Here is a 15,482-nt window from a genome sequence, read left to right as displayed (position 1 = left end):
AAGAAAATTCTAAAAACATCTTCCAACTTTGACATTATGGAGTACTGGGTGTAGGCCAATGACAAATCTCAATTGAATCCATTTAAAATTTCTGAAGGCACTGTACACTTTGGCAGAGGAACAGGCGAAGCGAGAGGGCTGATTCCACCCCAAAATCTGTCCACGTGAAGATAGTTCTCTGTAGCGCTCTGCCTGCAGGTCATTGCCTGGGTGAAATATGCCCGTGTCTGCACTAGAACAAGCCGAAGGGGAGTGACAATCTACACAACCATATTTTCAGCCTCATTGCTTTGTGCAGTTTGTTCTGTAGTAGAGGACATGTACGCAGTCAGTGGTTGTGTGTGTATAAGAAACAGAGAAAGGGTGAACACAGCAGATGTAATCAGTATGTGAGGATGCAGAGGTAATAACTCCAGAGGCCAGCCAGAAGAGTGCATTTATCTCTTTCTGAGGACACAGAGCAATCAGAAAAACCTCAACCAGCCAGATGAAGAACTCTGGAGGTCAAAGGTCAGAATCTACTCTATAGTGCAGTGGTATCGCCTGACAGTGTCTAAAGCAGTGTGTGTGTGTGTGTGTGTGTACTGTGTTATCGCCTGAATGTGTCACACATGTCCAGGGAGGAGAGACTGGAGGGTGAGGATGAATAGTTAGCTAATTCAATTAAATGAATGAGAGTGCATGTTAGTGTGGCAAAGAATGTGATGGACACTCTTTCTCTACCCACATATTCAACCACTTTTACATTCTGCCTGCTCACTCTCTCTCTGGGTTGTCAAGGGGACATATGCCGGGTCCACATCTCAGCCAGCCCTGGGCCTGTCCATGCTGCGCTGCCCGTGTGTGTGTACTCAACCAGACGTTGGCGTTGCCATGGTGAACCAGCCAGGCTGTGTTTAAGGTAGAGCTTGGAAGGGCAGATTGTATGGAGGATGCTGCGTTGCTATGGAGAACATAAGATGTGTGTTTAGAATGTGGCTTTGGTCACAGTGTGTCTGTCTGAGAGAGATGGAACAGAGGTTGTGTTTGAGGGAGAGTGCTGAGGAAACCGTTTAGCACAGGTAGCCCTGCTGATCTCTGCCTGTGACCAAACACAGCACATGCTGAGGGAACATACGTCCAGACACACACACACACAAATCCACCCACTATGCACTTTACCAGCATGCCCTCACTCACACAAGCTTGGGAATTGCTCAATGCTCTCCCACAATCACTCACTAATAGTTTGTGTATGGGGGGGGATACAATCTCAAAGTTTAAACAATGTATTATGTTTATGGTAAAATACATACTTTGTTTTTGAGTAATTTGCAGAAATATCTATAAAGGCTCTGTATACAATACAACATCTGATTACAATTGCAAAACAAGTCATACATGTAAAACAATAGTGATAAATAATATGAAATATAAGTATTTACATTCCCACATCATTGTAAAGAAGTAGAATCATTTAAATCAAGGATCAAGAATAAAACATTTCTTAGCTACATTCATGATATGTCAAGTCATGATATGTCAAGTCATGATATGTCAAGTCATGATATGATTCTGTCCCTTTTTAGAACATGTTCCACCATAATGTTCAGGTAGGATAAAAACAAAAAAGCAATCAAAATCAAACTGGCTCTCCTTTTTGGCACTGCTGACCAAACCTTTCACTTAGCTCTATATACTGTAGTGCTCCTCTAACCTTCAAGTCGACTGAGCTGAGAGAAATACAACATGGTAAGCAGAGGCTGCATCCCCAAATGGTACCCTATTCCCTTCATACTGCGCTACTTTTGATCAGGGCCCATAGGGCTCTGGTCAAAAGTAGTGCACTATATAGGAACTACGGATCCATTTGGGATGCAGCCAGAGAGTCCTGCCAGTCAGATACAATAGAAAGGGATGACTGACTACTGGGCCCAGTTTTCCAAAAGTTTTCTAACCTGATAGAAATAGAATGACTAGAAGTCAATGATTCGTCTGTTCTATTCATTCTATTAATCCTGTCCAATAGGCGAAATCCGGATAGATAACTTTTGAAAGACTGGGTCCTGATGATCACTACAAGGACACAGAGACACAGCTGCAGATGACAGACTAACACAACAGAATGACACTAAACTGAAGAACCTCACAAAGTAGAGCCATGAGACATGCACCTTATAGGGTGAGGGAGTTGTGGTTAGGCAGCTGTGAAGATCAGGGATGTACTGTAGTGGGGGGTAAACGCCTGTAAGCACCGTTAACGCTTCTATTCATTTTGGGAATCATTTATGTACCTATTCCTAGGACAAATTAGCAATTTTTGCATTAGTGTTTATGTTACTTGCAGGCTAGAATCTTTGCCACCTTTTTACGACTACCTCCCTGGTAAACACATGTAAAACCACCTGGCCACAGCCTCTTACAGTAATATCATTATAGACCCCCCCTTCAATTTGAAATACACACCAACCAGATCATTCCATATGACCACGTTACAGGAGAAGAATGCCAAAGGAGAGAGACTAAAAGGAAGGCAGCTGACTGGCTTCACGTCGTGGGAGGGATGCTGTGCAGCCAGTCTAGTGGATAAGTTGTTGTTGTGACCATGGTAACATGTTTTTGGCAGTTCAGAGTGAAATCAGGGGTATCACATTTCCTTTGCCTTCAATTGGGTTGAAATGACAGGGAGCTTGTTTATCTTATACAAATCATAGCTAGCTCTGGCTGTAGAAAATAATCTACCCAGCTAAAACAAACTGCCACATAGATAGGTGAAATATGCCACATAGATAGGTGAAATATGTTTGGATTAGGAAGTGTTGGATGGATTCCTTGCACTGATGTGTCCATGCCAATGCGCGCGCACACACACACACACACACTCTCGTGTGCATGGACCCGAGGAGTCCCGCTGAGACGCAGCTGCAGCCAGCGTCACGCCATGGTGTACCCGTAACTCCCACAATGCAGTGCGACCAGCAGCCTGTCCCGCAGGACCTCCTGGCTGGGGTATTCTGGGAGTTTCATCATGTTGATGCTGTGGGAGGAACATCATGGTCAATGTAGTATCTTGTGGTTCACTGCAGATTGATGGCATGTCATTATGTCTCATATCATATCCAGCTGCTGTAGTATACAGTACAATGGTGATTTCTACCTGCCAAAGTATAGACCTACAGTGATGAGAACTACAGTACCTGTCCTTTCTAACCAACATGCAGAAACCCCTCCCTGTTTTTCCCTCTCCCCCTCTTCTATACCAGTGTACTAAAGCAACACACACACACACACACGACTCTAGAGGCAAAGGAGTCAGAGGAACCATACTGCCCTCTAGTGCTTTTTCTGTCAGCATGCTGCTCTCTCTCATGTGTGAGTGACATGTGTGTATGTGTGGTCCTTACCAGGTGCTGGAGGTAGGCAGTAGGTTTGATGTGTATGGTACAGAGGCAATAGTGAACTTCTGTAAGCCACTACCTCCCATCAGAAAGGCAAAGCCACCATGAGGTACCCTGGAACTGACAGGGACATGAGAGAGGAATTAGACAGGACAGTTCTTATGAGGGAATTACTGTGAGAAACTCACCTGCCACACACACATACACTATTAGAAATTCACCTGCCAGTGACAAACTGCAACAGTAGGACCCTCTCCTCTTGGGTAAGGCTTTCTACCACCTTCCAGAACCACTACAAGACAAGAGAATCCACATTACACCAAATGAAAACCAGTGTGAGATAAGAGAATCTGACAAGAGAATCAGCTTTAAACCACTAAGCCAGCCTGGGAGGAGGTGTTAAGATCTCTGTAGGATCAGCCAAGCCTGTGGTACATCTCTCTGATTTGGAGGTGTTCCAGTAAAAAGGGTCCTCCTCTCTGATGAGGTGGTGTTACATTAAAAAGAGTCCTGCCTGGTGAGAGCTAACTCACCTGGATGACAGGTTCCTCCAGGTCATAGCCACTGGTGTATTCTGTGTTCCTGTGCCAGTCCTGCACATCGATCTCTGGCATCCCAGACAGCAACAGCTCCTACACACACACCCACACAGACAGACACCCACACAGAGACAGACACGCACACAGAGACAGACACACAGAGAGGTTAAATGGAGTAGTAGTCAGGACACATGGATCATACACAACAGACTTATAAAACATAACTTAATGCTTATTCTGTCCAAAATCATGTTGTCAAAGACACAAGGGTGTTTTTCTGAACACGGGTGGTCCAGTGGTAAACAGAGCAGAGCTAAACTCTCCTCCCCACTGAGTCTGAGTGTTGTCAGCAGGCGTGCTGTGACTGCGTGACCGAGGCTTGTACCTGCACACACATGTCCAATAACACATGGCGGGCCAGATAATCGCCATGGTACCCTATTGATCCAGGGACTAGTGAGGACATGGATTTTGCTGACACACACAGAAACAAATCTGATCTGAGCCGGGCGATGGCGAGAGGCCTCAAGGTGACCCCAACATCCCATTGACACACACTGAGCCAGACAAGGTCAATCAATCCCTGCTATCAGACATCAGATCCCGTTAGGCGAGCAGGCGAGAGCAGAGGAGGAGAATAAAATATAATGGGCAAGAGGGGTTGAGAACAGAGAAAGAGAGGTGAGGAGAAAGGAGTTGAGGACAGTAGAGAGGAAAAGAGAGGAAAAGAGGAAGAGAAAGAGAGGAGAGGTGAAGGGAGTTGATGACAGTAGAGAGGAAAAGAGAGAGAGGAGAGAGAGGACAGGTGAAGGAGAAGGGAGTTGATGACAGTAAAGAGGAAAAGAGAGGAAAAGAGAGAGAGGAGAGGTGAAGGAGAAGGGAGTTGAGGACAGTAGAGGAAAAGAGAGAGGTGAAGGAGAAGGGAGTTGATGACAGTAGAGAGGAGAGAAGAGAGGAATAGAGAGAAAAAGAAAGAGAGGAGAGGTAAAGTAGAAGGGAGGAAAAGCAAGGACACTAACCAATTCATATTCATCAAAGAGCTGGATGAGGGAGGGGGGAATGAAGGTGTGGAACCCGTGCAGGAAAGCATTTATCTGGGGTTGGATGGCTCGAGTCATCCTCAACTCTGTTACCAACTGGACATACTCTGCCTGAGTGAGAGAGAGAGAGAGAGAGAGAGAGAGAGAGAGAGAGAGAGAGAGAGAGAGAAGAGAGAGGTTTATATATAGGGAACATTCACTACGTAGAGTCTGGTTGATCTTTGGGCAGCCCTCTAACGCCGTCTCGTTTCACTGGCTTCTTCCTTACAGAACATTACCACCTGCAGGCCAGCTGTACACACATCATATACACATGACATAGTAATCATATAAGATCATAAGTGTTAGAGAATACAGGGGGCGCAGTCTACATCACAACTTTCTTCTGCTTGACCTGTCAATCATCTGCTATTCTCACCTAGTTGATTTTGAGACCAACAACAAAATGCTAGGGGTTAGGAGTTTCAGATCCTCCTTCTGTGATAGGCTGGCTCACCTTGTTGTCCTGGGTGACAATGATGCTAGTCCCACCAGGTTTGAGTGGCACCTCCTCCATGGCGCCGAACACGTCTGTTTCCACAGAGAAGGTGAGCTCCAGTCCCAGGTCGCTGATGTCGTTGTCCAGGATCCACTGCAGATTCTTGGCATACTCTGGATCGATGGACGACACATCCTGGTAGTTCACTGGGATGCCTGGACACACAGACAGCACCCATACCGTTACAACCCTGTAGCGTCACTGTAATATCCCCGTAAAAACACTAACAACTCTATTATAACCCAGCTACAAATGTAACAACCTGCTCAAGCAGAGGATACACCCTGGTAGTTCACTGGGATTCCTGAACGCACATTACATCATGTTAACAACCCACTGTAGAACGTGGGTGTGAGGTATGTGTGTGTTACCCAGTATGTGTTTGTAGAAGGAGCGGGTGAAGTAGATGTTGACCAGCTGACGGTGGTAAAGAGCCAACCCCAGGATCTGACCCGCAAACCGGAAGTAGTTCAGATGATCAGGGTTCACTGACGAGTTACTGTTGGGCTGGAATGTGGTGCCTGTGAGAGAGACACACACACACACGCACACGCACACACACACGCACACACACACGCACACACACACGCACACACACACACACACAAATAAATACCAGTCAAGCTTTGATCTTCTTACCTACCCATCTTGAATAAGTACTTGTATTCTGATGCGAGAAAGGAAAACATTTCATAGTCGCAATACACAGCTAGGCTCGGCATACAGACGTATAATTAACCAACAAAGTATTTGGATCATGATGCAAGGTAACAACATTTTTTTTAAACAGTGAGGGAAGAAAATACACCCTCAATTACAGTTTAAAAAAACACATTTTACACAAACAACATCTAATCAGCCAATCGAAAGGTGTCTCACCGTCCGCTGACTGGGTGAAGAGGCCGTAGTCTGCATTGATGATCTCATTGGACAGGACGTCAAACCACTCCCTCACCACGCCCTGGCCCTGGAACACAAAGGTCACAGGTCAACTAAAGGTCCACTGCTAAATGAACATGTACTAAAATGGGACCCTATTTCCTGTATAGTACACTAATAAAGTGTTGCTAGGACTAAGTGTGGGTCCATTTGAGATTGTGACCTATTCCCTTTGCATTTTGGGAACTATTCCATTGTTTCCATTGCGCTAGGCAAGTTCAATCAAGAGTTCCTAAACTGAAGTATTTTAAACGAAAATAAATACTATTTGAACCTAGGTCAGATAGACACTGATAATACCCACCATTCCTTCCTCTCCATGGAATCGTACGGCGATGCCCTGTTTGAGCTTTTCATTGGTCGATTTGGAGACCATCGCACAGCTACTGCTAAATATGGACTCTGACAGAAAAGAGAAAGAAACATATTGAAAAAGAGAGACACACTAACACATTACTGGGTGGAGTGTAAGACATTTGGGGATGAAGGATGGTCAGTGGGGTTAGCTGTACAGGAAGGGTTATACTATATGAAAGATAATCAGTGAGGTTAGCTGCAGATGAAGGATGGTCAGAGGGGTTAGCTATACATGAAGGATGGGTTATACTGTATGAAGGATGGTCAGTGGGGTTAGCTGTACATGAAGGATGGTCAGTGGGGTTAGCTGTACATGAAGGATGGGTTATACTGTATGAAGGATGGTCAGTGGGGTTAGCTGTACATGAAGGATGGGTTATACTGTATGAAGGATGGTCAGTGGGGTTAGCTGTACATTAAGGATGGGTTATGCTGTATGAAGGATGGTCAGTGAGGTTAACTGTACAGGACAGGTTATACTGTATGAAGGATGTTCAGGGGGGTTAGCTGTACGTGAAGGATGGGTTATACTGTATGAAGGATGGTCAGTGAGGTTAGCTATACATGAAGGATTGGTTATACTGTATGAAGGATGGTCAGTGAGGTTAGCTGTACATGAAGGATGGTCAGTGGGGTTAGCTGTACATGAAGGATGGTCAGTGGGGTTAGCTGTACATGAAGGATGGGTTAAACTGTATGAAGGATGGTCAGTGAGGTTTGCTGTACATGAAGGATGGTCAGTGAGGTTAGCTGTACATGAAGGATGGGCTATACTGTATGAAGGATGGTCAGTGAGGTTAGCTGTACATGAAGGATGGGTTATACTGTATGAAGGATGGTCAGTGGAGTTAGCTGTACATGAAGGATGGGTTATGCTGTATGAAGGATGGTCAATGGGGTTAGCTGTACATGAAGGATGGGTTATACTGTATGAAGGATGGTCAGTGAGGTTAGCTGTACATGAAGGATGGTCAGTGGGGTTAGCTGTACATGAAGGATGGTTATACTGTATGAAGGATGGTCAGTGAGGTTAGCTGTACACGAAGGATGGTCAGTGGGGTTAGCTGTACATGAAGGATGGTCAGTGGGGTTAGCTGTACATGAAGGATGGGTTATACTGTATGAAGGATGGTCAGTGGGGTTAGCTGTACATGAAGGATGGTCAGTGGGGTTAGCTGTACATGAAGGATGGGTTATACTGTATGAAGGATGGTCAGTGAGGTTAGCTGTACATGAAGGATGGGTTATACTGTATGAAGGATGGTCAGTGGGGTTAGCTGTACAGGAACGATGGGTTATACTGTATTAAGGATGGTCAGTGGGGTTAGCTGTACAGGAACGATGGGTTATACTGTATGAAGGATTGTCAGTGGGGTTAGCTGTACATGAAGGACGGGTTATACTGTATGAAGGATGGTCAGTGGGGTTAGCTATACATGAAGGATGGTCAGTGAGGTTAGCCCTACAGGAACGATGGGTTATACTGTATGAAGGATGGTCAGTGGGGTTAGCTGTACATGAAGGATGGGTTATACTGTATGAAGGATGGTCAGTGGGGTTCGCTGTAAAGGAAGGGTTATACTGTATGAAGGATGATCAGTGAGGTTAGCTGTACAGGAAGGGTTATACTGTATGAAGGGTGGTCAGTGGGGTTAGCTATACATGAAGGATGGGTTATACTGTATGAAGGATGGTCAGTGGGGTTAGCTGTACATGAACGATGGGTTATGCTGTATGAAGGATGATCAGTGGGGTTAGCTGTACAGGACAGGTTATACTCTATGAAGGATGGTCAGTGGGGTTAGCTGTACATGAAGGATGGGTTCTACTATATGAAGGGTGGTCAGTGGGGTTAGCTGTACAGGAAGGGTTATACTGTATGAAGGATAATCAGTGGAGTTAGCTAAACATGAAGGATGGTTAACCTGTATGAAGGATGGTTAGTAGGGTTAGCTGTACATGAAGGATGGTCAGTGAGGTTAGCCCTACAGGAACGATGGGTTATACTGTATGAAGGATGGTCAGTGGGGTTAGCTGTACATGAAGGATGATCAGTGAGGTTACCTGTACATGAAGGATGGGTTATACTGTATGAAGGATGGTCAGTGGGGTTAGCTGTACATGAAGGATGGTCAGTGAGGTTAGCTGTACATGAAGGATGGGTTATACTGTATGAAGGATGGTCAGTGGGGTTAGCTTTACATGAAGGATGATCAGTGAGGTTACCTGTACATGAAGGATGGGTTATACTGTATGAAGGATGGTCAGTGGGGTTGGCTGTACATGAAGGATGGTCAGTGAGGTTAGCTGTACATGAAGGATGGGTTATACTGTATGAAGGATGGTCAGTGGGGTTAGCTGTACATGAAGGATGGTCAGTGGGGTTAGCTGTACATGAAGGATGGGTTATACTGTATGAAGGATGGTCAGTGAGGTTAGCTGTACATGAAGGATGAGTTATACTGTATGAAGGATTGTCAGTGAGGTTAGCTATACATGAAGGATGGGTTAAACTGTATGAAGGGTGTTCAGTGGGGTTAGCTATACATGAAGGATGGGTTATACTGTATGAAGGATGGTCAGTGGGGTTAGCTGTACATGAACGATGGGTTATGCTGTATGAAGGATGATCAGTGGGGTTAGCTGTACAGGACAGGTTATACTCTATGAAGGATGGTCAGTGGGGTTAGCTGTACATGAAGGATGGGTTATGCTGTATGAAGGATGATCAGTGGGGTTAGCTGTACAGGACAGGTTATACTCTATGAAGGATGGTCAGTGGGGTTAGCTGTACATGAAGGATGGGTTCTACTATATGAAGGGTGGTCAGTGGGGTTAGCTGTACAGGAAGGGTTATACTGTATGAAGGATAATCAGTGGAGTTAGCTAAACATGAAGGATGGTTAACCTGTATGAAGGATGGTTAGTAGGGTTAGCTGTACATGAAGGATGGTCAGTGAGGTTAGCCCTACAGGAACGATGGGTTATACTGTATGAAGGATGGTCAGTGGGGTTAGCTGTACATGAAGGATGGGTTATACTGTATGAAGGATGGTCAGTGGGGTTAGCTGTACATGAAGGATGGTCAGTGAGGTTAGCTGTACATGAAGGATAGGTTATACTGTATGAAGGATGGTCAGTGGGGTTAGCTGTACATGAAGGATGGTCAGTGAGGTTAGCTGTACATGAAGGATGGGTTATACTGTATGAAGGATGGTCAGTGGGGTTAGCTGTACATGAAGGATGGTCAGTGGGGTTAGCTGTACATGAAGGATGGGTTATACTGTATGAAGGATGGTCAGTGGGGTTAGCTGTACATGAAGGATGGGTTATACTGTATGAAGGATGGTCAATGGGGTTAGCTGTACATGAAGGATGGTCAATGGGGTTAGCTGTACATGAAGGATGGTCAGTGGGGTTAGCTGTACATGAAGGATGGGTTATACTGTATGAAGGATGGTCAGTGGGGTTAGCTGTACGGGAACGATGGGTTATACTGTATGAAGGATGGTCAGTGGGGTTAGCTGTACATGAAGGATGGTCAGTGAGGTTAGATGTACATGAAGGATGGGTTATACTGTTTGAAGGATGGTCAGTGGGGTTAGCTGTACATGAAGGATGGTCAGTGGGGTTAGCTGTACATGAAGGATGGTTAGTGAGGTTAGCTGTACATGAAGGATGGGTTATACTGTATGAAGGATGGTCAGTGAGGTTAGCTGTACATGAAGGATGGTCAGTGGGGTTAGCTGTACATGAAGGATGGTTAGTGAGGTTAGTGTACATGAAGGATGGGTTATACTGTTTGAAGTATGGTCAGTGGGGTTAGCTGTACATGAAGGATGGTCAGTGAGGTTAGCTGTACATGAAGGATGGGTTATACTGTATGAAGGATGGTCAGTGAGGTTAGCTGTACATGAAGGATGGTCAGTGGGGTTAGCTGTACATGAAGGATGGTTATACTGTATGAAGGATGGTCAGTGGGGTTAGCTGTACATGAAGGATGGTCAGTGAGGTTACCTGTAAATGAAGGATGGTCAGTGGGGTTAGCTGTACAGGAACGATGGGTTATACTGTATGAAGGATGGTCAGTGGGGTTAGCTGTACATGAAGTATGGGTTATACTGTATGAAGGATGGTCAGTGGGGTTAGCTGTACATGAAGGATGGGTTATACTGTATGAAGGATGGTCAGTGAGGTTAGCTGTACATGAAGGATGGTCAGTGGGGTTAGCTGTACATGAAGGATGGTTATACTGTATGAAGGATGGTCAGTGAGGTTAGCTGTACACGAAGGATGGTCAGTGGGGTTAGCTGTACATGAAGGATGGTCAGTGGGGTTAGCTGTACATGAAGGATGGGTTATACTGTATGAAGGATGGTCAGTGAGGTTAGCTGTACATGAAGGATGGTCAGTGAGGTTAGCTGTACATGAAGGATGGGTTATACTGTATGAAGGATGGTCAGTGGGGTTAGCTGTACATGAAGGATGGTCAGTGGGGTTAGCTGTACATGAAGGATGGGTTATACTGTATGAAGGATGGTCAGTGAGGTTAGCTGTACATGAAGGATGGGTTATACTGTATGAAGGATGGTCAGTGGGGTTAGCTGTACAGGAACGATGGGTTATACTGTATTAAGGATGGTCAGTGGGGTTAGCTGTACAGGAACGATGGGTTATACTGTATGAAGGATTGTCAGTGGGGTTAGCTGTACATGAAGGACGGGTTATACTGTATGAAGGATGGTCAGTGGGGTTAGCTATACATGAAGGATGGTCAGTGAGGTTAGCCCTACAGGAACGATGGGTTATACTGTATGAAGGATGGTCAGTGGGGTTAGCTGTACATGAAGGATGGGTTATACTGTATGAAGGATGGTCAGTGGGGTTCGCTGTAAAGGAAGGGTTATACTGTATGAAGGATGATCAGTGAGGTTAGCTGTACAGGAAGGGTTATACTGTATGAAGGGTGGTCAGTGGGGTTAGCTATACATGAAGGATGGGTTATACTGTATGAAGGATGGTCAGTGGGGTTAGCTGTACATGAACGATGGGTTATGCTGTATGAAGGATGATCAGTGGGGTTAGCTGTACAGGACAGGTTATACTCTATGAAGGATGGTCAGTGGGGTTAGCTGTACATGAAGGATGGGTTCTACTATATGAAGGGTGGTCAGTGGGGTTAGCTGTACAGGAAGGGTTATACTGTATGAAGGATAATCAGTGGAGTTAGCTAAACATGAAGGATGGTTAAACTGTATGAAGGATGGTTAGTAGGGTTAGCTGTACATGAAGGATGGTCAGTGAGGTTAGCCCTACAGGAACGATGGGTTATACTGTATGAAGGATGGTCAGTGGGGTTAGCTGTACATGAAGGATGATCAGTGAGGTTACCTGTACATGAAGGATGGGTTATACTGTATGAAGGATGGTCAGTGGGGTTAGCTGTACATGAAGGATGGTCAGTGAGGTTAGCTGTACATGAAGGATGGGTTATACTGTATGAAGGATGGTCAGTGGGGTTAGCTTTACATGAAGGATGATCAGTGAGGTTACCTGTACATGAAGGATGGGTTATACTGTATGAAGGATGGTCAGTGGGGTTGGCTGTACATGAAGGATGGTCAGTGAGGTTAGCTGTACATGAAGGATGGGTTATACTGTATGAAGGATGGTCAGTGGGGTTAGCTGTACATGAAGGATGGGTTATACTGTATGAAGGATGGTCAGTGAGGTTAGCTGTACATGAAGGATGAGTTATGCTGTATGAAGGATTGTCAGTGAGGTTAGCTATACATGAAGGATGGGTTAAACTGTATGAAGGGTGTTCAGTGGGGTTAGCTATACATGAAGGATGGGTTATACTGTATGAAGGATGGTCAGTGGGGTTAGCTGTACATGAACGATGGGTTATGCTGTATGAAGGATGATCAGTGGGGTTAGCTGTACAGGACAGGTTATACTCTATGAAGGATGGTCAGTGGGGTTAGCTGTACATGAAGGATGGGTTATGCTGTATGAAGGATGATCAGTGGGGTTAGCTGTACAGGACAGGTTATACTCTATGAAGGATGGTCAGTGGGGTTAGCTGTACATGAAGGATGGGTTCTACTATATGAAGGGTGGTCAGTGAGGTTAGCCCTACAGGAACGATGGGTTATACTGTATGAAGGATGATCAGTGGAGTTAGCTAAACATGAAGGATGGTTAACCTGTATGAAGGATGGTTAGTAGGGTTAGCTGTACATGAAGGATGGTCAGTGAGGTTAAATGTACATGAAGGATGGGTTATACTGTATGAAGGATGGTCAGTGGGGTTAGCTTTACATGAAGGATGATCAGTGAGGTTACCTGTACATGAAGGATGGGTTATACTGTATGAAGGATGGTCAGTGGGGTTAGCTGTACATGAAGGATGGTCAGTGGGGTTAGCTGTACATGAAGGATGGGTTATACTGTATGAAGGATGGTCAGTGGGGTTAGCTGTACATGAAGGATGGGTTATACTGTATGAAGGATGGTCAGTGGGGTTAGCTGTACAGGAACGATGGGTTATACTGTATGAAGGATGGTCAGTGGGGTTAGCTGTACATGAAGGACGGGTTATACTGTATGAAGGATGGTCAGTGGGGTTAGCTATACATGAAGGATGGTCAGTGAGGTTAGCCCTACAGGAACGATGGGTTATACTGTATGAAGGATGGTCAGTGGGGTTAGCTGTACATGAAGGATGGGTTATACTGTATGAAGGATGGTCAGTGGGGTTAGCTGTACAGGAAGGGTTATACTGTATGAAGGATGATCAGTGAGGTTAGCTGTACAGGAAGGGTTATACTGCATGAAGGATGGTCAGTGGGGTTAGCTGTACAAGAAGGGTTATACTGTATGAAGGATGATCAGTGGGGTTAGCTAAACATTAAGGATGGTTATACTGTATGAAGGATGGTCAGTGGGGATAGCTATACATGAAGGATGGTCAGTGAGGTTAGCTGTACAGGAACGATGGGTTATACTGTATGAAGGATGGTCAGTGAGGTTAATTGTACCTGAAGGATGGGTTATACTGTATGAAGGATGGTCAGTGGGGTTAGCTGTACATGAAGGATGATCAGTGGGGTTAGCTGTACATGAAGGATGGGTTATACTGTATGAAGGATGGTCAGTGGGGTTAGCTGTACATGAAGGATGGTCAGTGAGGTTAGCTGTACATGAAGGATGGGTTATACTGTATGAAGGATGGTCAGTGGGGTTAGCTGTACATGAAGGATGGTCAGTGAGGTTAGCTGTACATGAAGGATAGGTTATACTGTATGAAGGATGGTCAGTGGGGTTAGCTGTACATGAAGGATGGTCAGTGAGGTTAGCTGTACATGAAGGATGGGTTATACTGTATGAAGGATGGTCAGTGGGGTTAGCTGTACATGAAGGATGGTCAGTGGGGTTAGCTGTACATGAAGGATGGGTTATACTGTATGAAGGATGGTCAGTGGGGTTAGCTGTACATGAAGGATGGGTTATACTGTATGAAGGATGGTCAATGGGGTTAGCTGTACATGAAGGATGGTCAATGGGGTTAGCTGTACATGAAGGATGGTCAGTGGGGTTAGCTGTACATGAAGGATGGGTTATACTGTATGAAGGATGGTCAGTGGGGTTAGCTGTACGGGAACGATGGGTTATACTGTATGAAGGATGGTCAGTGGGGTTAGCTGTACATGAAGGATGGTCAGTGAGGTTAGATGTACATGAAGGATGGGTTATACTGTTTGAAGGATGGTCAGTGGGGTTAGCTGTACATGAAGGATGGTCAGTGGGGTTAGCTGTACATGAAGGATGGTTAGTGAGGTTAGCTGTACATGAAGGATGGGTTATACTGTATGAAGGATGGTCAGTGAGGTTAGCTGTACATGAAGGATGGTCAGTGGGGTTAGCTGTACATGAAGGATGGTTAGTGAGGTTAGTGTACATGAAGGATGGGTTATACTGTTTGAAGTATGGTCAGTGGGGTTAGCTGTACATGAAGGATGGTCAGTGAGGTTAGCTGTACATGAAGGATGGGTTATACTGTATGAAGGATGGTCAGTGAGGTTAGCTGTACATGAAGGATGGTCAGTGGGGTTAGCTGTACATGAAGGATGGTTATACTGTATGAAGGATGGTCAGTGGGGTTAGCTGTACATGAAGGATGGTCAGTGAGGTTACCTGTAAATGAAGGATGGTCAGTGGGGTTAGCTGTACAGGAACGATGGGTTATACTATATGAAGGATGGTCAGTGGGGTTAGCTGTACATAAAGGATGGGTTATACTGTATGAAGGATGGTCAGTGGGGTTAGCTGTACATGAAGGATGGGTTATACTATATGAAGGATGGTCAGTGGGGTTAGCTGTACATGAAGGATGGGTTATACTGTATGAAGGATGGTCAGTGGGGTTAGCTGTACAGGAACGATGGGTTATACTGTATGAAGGATGGTCAGTGGGGTTAGCTGTACATGAAGTATGGGTTATACTGTATGAAGGATGGTCAGTGGGGTTAGCTTTACATGAAGGATGGGTTATACTGTATGAAGGATGGTCAGTGGGGTTAGCTGTACATGAAGGATGGGTTATACTATATGAAGGATGGTCAGTGGGGTTAGCTGTACATGAAGGATGGGTTATACTGTATGAAGGATGGTCAGTGGGGTTAGCTGT

The 15,482-nt window shown here is 45.2% G+C and overlaps 1 protein-coding gene across 3 annotated transcripts in view; it reads right to left on the bottom strand.

Moving 5' to 3' along the window:
- Positions 1-1,258: 1,258 nt before the first annotated feature.
- hace1 (HECT domain and ankyrin repeat containing E3 ubiquitin protein ligase 1) overlaps positions 1,259-15,482 on the bottom strand; it is a 36,984-nt gene continuing 22,760 nt past the window's right edge. For all 3 annotated transcript variants that reach the window (XM_036970531.2, XM_036970525.2, XM_036970538.2), the window contains exons 16-24: positions 6,738-6,835; positions 6,374-6,461; positions 5,866-6,015; positions 5,453-5,649; positions 4,936-5,067; positions 3,911-4,009; positions 3,599-3,669; positions 3,384-3,497; positions 1,259-3,016 (exon numbers count right to left, since the gene is read on the bottom strand). In XM_036970531.2, the coding sequence (XP_036826426.1) occupies positions 2,914-3,016; positions 3,384-3,497; positions 3,599-3,669; positions 3,911-4,009; positions 4,936-5,067; positions 5,453-5,649; positions 5,866-6,015; positions 6,374-6,461; positions 6,738-6,835 (1,052 nt within the window). In that variant the 3' untranslated portion in view covers positions 1,259-2,913. The remainder of the gene's footprint in view (positions 3,017-3,383; positions 3,498-3,598; positions 3,670-3,910; positions 4,010-4,935; positions 5,068-5,452; positions 5,650-5,865; positions 6,016-6,373; positions 6,462-6,737; positions 6,836-15,482) is intronic.

This window comes from Oncorhynchus mykiss, chromosome 3 (genome assembly GCF_057628025.1).
Source record: "Oncorhynchus mykiss isolate SJ-2025 chromosome 3, ASM5762802v1, whole genome shotgun sequence".
Taxonomy (NCBI): Eukaryota; Metazoa; Chordata; class Actinopteri; order Salmoniformes; family Salmonidae; genus Oncorhynchus; species Oncorhynchus mykiss.
This window is presented reverse-complemented; position numbering and strand designations above follow the sequence as displayed.